General features: G+C 31.3%; 1 protein-coding gene across 1 annotated transcript; it reads right to left on the reverse strand.

The window, feature by feature from the left end:
- Positions 1–584: 584 nt before the first annotated feature.
- Positions 585–2,699, reverse strand: LOC128031877 (alpha carbonic anhydrase 7-like). The gene is made up of 7 exons (XM_012592614.2): positions 2,382–2,699; positions 2,070–2,287; positions 1,710–1,816; positions 1,434–1,536; positions 1,158–1,325; positions 994–1,047; positions 585–912 (listed from the first exon to the last, which is right to left on the reverse strand). The coding sequence occupies exons 1-7, from the start codon at positions 2,467–2,469 to the stop codon at positions 826–828; spliced, it is 825 nt and encodes a 274-aa protein (XP_012448068.1). The 5' UTR covers positions 2,470–2,699; the 3' UTR covers positions 585–825.
- Positions 2,700–5,472: the final 2,773 nt, after the last annotated feature.

The following is a 5,472-nucleotide window of genomic DNA, read 5'->3' on the forward strand; positions in this document are numbered from 1 at the left end:
AAAATGACATTCCATAATTAAAATAAGTTAGATTATTTGAGGGTATTTTAAATTTTTATTTTAAAAATCCAATAAAATTTACATATGATATACAATTGTAACAAATACTAGCCCTTAGATTATTCAATGATTTTTAATTTTTTTCTTAATACATTGGGTTGACAAGTGTCCTATAAGAATATAGTAAAATATTAAAAAGTTATATTAAAAAAGAGACATATGACAATTTCCTATAATAAAAATATATACTAATCCTTATACTATATTCATATAAGACACTTGTAAACCTGTTTTAACCAAGGCTTGCATTGAGGGTGACCCTATCAGAATGGTGTAATAACTGTAAGCAGATATGGTAGCTTGTATACGGGATAAATAAAATATTCCCAAAAAGCTTAATTGGCGAGTGAAATCTTGGAATTTGGTTGGTTGCTATCCAATTTAATTTAATCAAAAGTAACCTTACAATTTGGTTGTCTCTACATGTAGGACTGCTACCAACATATCATTTTGCTAATTTTTGTGATCGTATATAAAGTGGTTATGTACCCATAATTTCTTTATTAATTGAATGATTATGTATATTTAAAAAGAAAAAACACAGAAGAAGAATATTTATCATTAACATTCAGCACCACGATACAATTAAATCTAAAAAAAATGTTGGGAAACTCAGAACACATGCTCCTAAAATATAAATTGAAGAATACAATATATGGTACCTCAGCCTAAGCTTATTAATCCGTCAGTATATAATCTGCATAGTTCCTCAAAATAATCAAATGGTGACATGCACCTATGTTTGTTTAATACATGATTCATCTTTTAATTTTCTTCTTTATCATCTGGTCTATAAAGTTGAATAGGTCGATTATTTATTGACTGAAGTGGTCTCGCATTCGTATCCGAATCCTGTAAAATGAAGATATATAAAATTTCTGTTCTGATAATTTATCTGGAAAATTCAAGTAGATTAAATGGAAATAAACTCACATCATGTACAGCCACACGAAGCAAACTCATTTGCTCCCTGGTTACAGTCCTCACCTGATAAAGGATGGTTAATTAATGAACATTAGCCAAGTTGTAACGTATATCTACAGACATCATATTTAAATTAAGAAAAATCACGTAGAGAGCAGGTTAATCGAACAAACCTTTCTGACAATGCTCCACACCACATTTTCAGTACAAGGAGGAACAGTAAGAGAGCCGATGTATCTGTAATATTTTCTACTGCCAAATTTAATGTGCCTTGGATCGATCACCCCCACCGCTCTCTCTCCGTCTGTGATATCAGTAATGGCTTCTAAATGATCCATCAGCTGGTAATCCACAAGTCCATAAGCAATTAGTCTTACAGTATTAGATTAAATTAGGAAAAAAGAAGTTCAGATATCAAAGCACCAAAACTCCTTTTCGTTTCAACTTACCGATGATAGGAAAGAATCTGGTCTTCCAGTCTTGTACATGATACCTATTACAGCAACCTTGCCATCTTCACTTTCATGAACCATGTGTAGCTCTAAATCATACCTGAAAATATTATAATTGATGCCTATATCTTATATCAACAAGACAAAAATACAGTTTTCTCATTATAGATATGGGATCGATGCACAACATGCACGATTATGTTCTTAGCTTAACGTACATCCCCCCCCCCCCCCAAAAAAAAAGTGCAACTTGATCCTCGTCTGTATTATTACCTCCTCCCGTTGATAGTGTGCTCGGAAGGTGAGTGCCAATGGCACTGGTGGAGTACATACTCCGTACCATTTATCTCTATAGCTCCTGCTTCATCTTCCCATCTCAACTGCATACGCAAATTGGGTTCAGATCATTGGAAAACTTTGATAATTTAGTAATATGATCTATAGCTGTAAATGACGGAGAAAATAGGCAGATTTCCATATAACATCAACATCTCACCTAATACAACTTTTTTCAAGTCATACTTAACAATGATTAAATATGAAAAGTGAACCATAGTCTTTTAACAGCATCTGATTAAACAACGACTACGGGAAGAGAAAGGGAGTAGTTGAAAATTTTGAGAGTTCAATTACCATCATATCATGGCCCCTGTTTCGTAAAGTGGCATTGCTGGGCTTGTAGCTTTTCTTAAGCCTCCCTAAATGGGAAACAATGTTAACTCTTTCATTGGACATATCAATGGGAGATTGCATGGTCCCATTGCTACAAGCACCCCATTCTGCATGAATCTCTCCCCATCTTGCTGGCCCTTTTGTACTATTTGCTCCATAATCAAATTCACTTTCATCCTCTGCAACAACAACAAGAGTTCAAATGAAAACTTAGTCTGGTTTCTGATGTAAATATGGGAATCGGAAACCGAACGCCAAAGTTGCCTCACGTACCGACTTCCTGGGATCTTACCGAGAACGAATGCAAGGCAAGAAGAAGGAAGAAACTGCAAACCAAGAACTGGGTTGGTAGCTTTGCCATCTTTGTGAAGGTACGTAGCTTACAATGTCCAAGAGAAATGATTTGTGGTTAAAGAATGAAAGTGGGGAGACTGCTTTATATAGGTTGAGTTTTACTTCATATCGTTTGGAAATGTTGAAAAAAGGGGGTTTCTTGGGGGTGGGTTTAATTTCTTTCTAGAATTGTGCCGTATGAACACAAGAAATCAACAAGCTGATAGCAAGGCCACCCCTGTTAGATTAGACAGTCATACTACAAAATGGAATTCAATTTTGAAGTAAACTCAGGTGGTTTTTGGCTGTTTGCGTGGTACCTGCCTTTTTCTTCTGTTTTGTCTTAAAAAACATATTATATCTTTCGGTTGACGTGTTGGATGACGGTTGAACCCACATGGGTTTTCTAATCCATAAATCCTTTCTTGGTCGTTTAAAATTAAATGATGGCCTAACAAGTACAAAGTTTGAGCAAAACTTTTGATTTGAGGCTTTATGCGTTGAGGTGGAAGTTTCATCCTATACAAATATCATATATCAAATTTTCTTTTAGATTATTTTTTATTCAAAATTTGTTATGCGTAAATTTTATCTAAATTTATTATGGTTTGAATTGAAATATAATCAATTTTCAATATATTAATAAATTTTTATTTTTAATTGTAGTAACTTTATGGGTCAAAAAGAAGTAGGAGCTGCCAACAACAAATATAAAAATTTGAATTTAATTTCAAACAACATTATTTGTCATCTCTGGATCTCAACCTTTTGTATATTTTGATTGCTAAAGTCATTACCTACTGCAATTATCGCATGTATTTAATCTAATTGTATACCATAATATAGTGTAGAAACATTCACCTTCTATCAGTTAATATATTAGACATGGAGAAATATGACAGCGATGTGTAAAAGACGGATTCGTTGTGTTTATTTTAAACTCTTCGAATATTTCATTTTAAAATAAAGTAATATCTGGTAAGCTGCAAGTAAAAAATAAAATAAAAATAGATTGAAAGAGCAAAAATAATCACGTGTTTTTATATATTTAGTCCTTCTGAAGCTTTTTATTTACGTTTGCAATGCATCTTATGCCAACATTTTGGGTCAAATAATGCTCTTTCAACACCGGATGCTGCAAATTCTTTACCTATTAATAAATCAATACCCTGTTATAACATTTTGAATGAATCGTGGTAAATATCATATCCTCAAGAATAATCCTAAAATTCTGCTTATTTCAATATCAATTAGCTTTCCCCATTGTACGAATTCAAATACGGTGTGTTGTATACATCAGCATTAAATAGTCAACAAAATTGTATTTTTGCATAAAATTTATATGTAATTATAATAAAATAGTTTATTGAGATAAGTTACATCAATGTTTGTCTGAGATCGGTATTGTTGTCAGTATAGGAGTAAGTACTTTGTCTTCCTATTTAAGGGTTAAGAAGAAATAAAATTACAAAATGATGTGTCAATGGTATAAAAAAATTTAAAATAGCATTAAATAATTAGTAAGAGATACAAAATGATGTGACGAATCTGCTTGTTATTAACCACCAAACTTGGAATGATAATATAGTATGATGAACAAATCCGATTATTTATGACAAAAATGGTGGATTCAAAACCCTTAAATTTAGCGATTCCTGAAATCTTTTAGTGAATGCCGGATTTATTTGAAAAAAAAGTGGTGATGATGTTATAGGAAAAGGTGTTAATATTTAAATACCTCATTAATGAATTCTTCTTGTGAGTGCAGGTAAATGACATCAGGTTTGGAAAGCAAAATGGGATTCGCCTTTGACGTTAATCCAGTCATTGCACACGTTTCAAACATTGGGGTTGGAGCATTCACCTTCAAAGTTTCTGAAATAACTACCCCACTTTTTCTCTCTCTAAACAAGAAAATAGTTTATCTATTTTTCCTGAATTTGAAGATTTCTAATAAAATTTCTAGTCGTCGACTAAGTCTGCTTCAAATCCCTTCATTCATATATAATATGCCAAGTTTCCTGCAAAGAAACTACATCTTTATCTACCAAAAGCTACTTCTTTTTTTTGGATTATAATGGTGACAATGTCGCAGGTTTATATTAAAAAAAAATGACTGGTTAAAAATAATTAAAAAAAATTTAACTACTTGTCTTCACAACCGCCTTAACCAAACAATTGCTGAGACAGTAAAAGAAAAATAAAATATTAGTTTGAAAATTACAACATTGCCTTCCTCATGCTTTTGACTTTTATATATAGACATATTCTATCATGTAATATTGAGTTCTTGTATGATGATTGTGTTACAACAGTAAAACATTGACATAAAAGTTAATAAATAAAACTTTTCACATCATTAATAGCAAAATTAAATGTGGAAATGTACTTGAATTCATGGATATGTTAAAATCTTCAGAGATTGTAATTTTGATATTTAAAATTTACACGCAAGTATTTTGAAGTCATTGACTCTCTTTTCTGAAGATGAGACGTTAGAAAAAAGTTACTTATGTGTAATTTAGAGACCATATGTAACACCCCTCACTTGATCCAATAACAGATCCGAGCAAGAGATGTTACATTTAAGCACAATTATATTTTGAAATCACATTCATACATTTGCTTTATAACATTTCTAATATACATTTAAAGGTCATATTTGTAACAACTTAATTTTTAGTGGTGTCGGAAACAGTAATTCGAGATCACTAAATCCGACCAGTGAATTTTAAAATTTAATAAATTAATAACTATGGGTTAAGTGTGAATTTAGAAGAATTTTTGAATTAGTGAATTTTGTGATTTAAAAAGAATTTAATAGGTAAATTGGGTCTAAAACGAGGTATCAAGACCTTGAATTCATAAGTCGAACCATAAATATTTTTATAAATATTTATGGAGTGTCATTGAGTTAGTATAAAAGTTTCATTATAAAATTTTAACGTTTGGATGGTCAATTAACTAAAAAGGACTAAATTGAAAATAGTGTAAAATTTGTTAAATTGTGATTAAATAGCTTAAGTGACTA

The sequence above is a fragment of the Gossypium raimondii genome, chromosome 5, assembly GCF_025698545.1.
Source record: "Gossypium raimondii isolate GPD5lz chromosome 5, ASM2569854v1, whole genome shotgun sequence".
NCBI lineage: Eukaryota > Viridiplantae > Streptophyta > Magnoliopsida > Malvales > Malvaceae > Gossypium > Gossypium raimondii.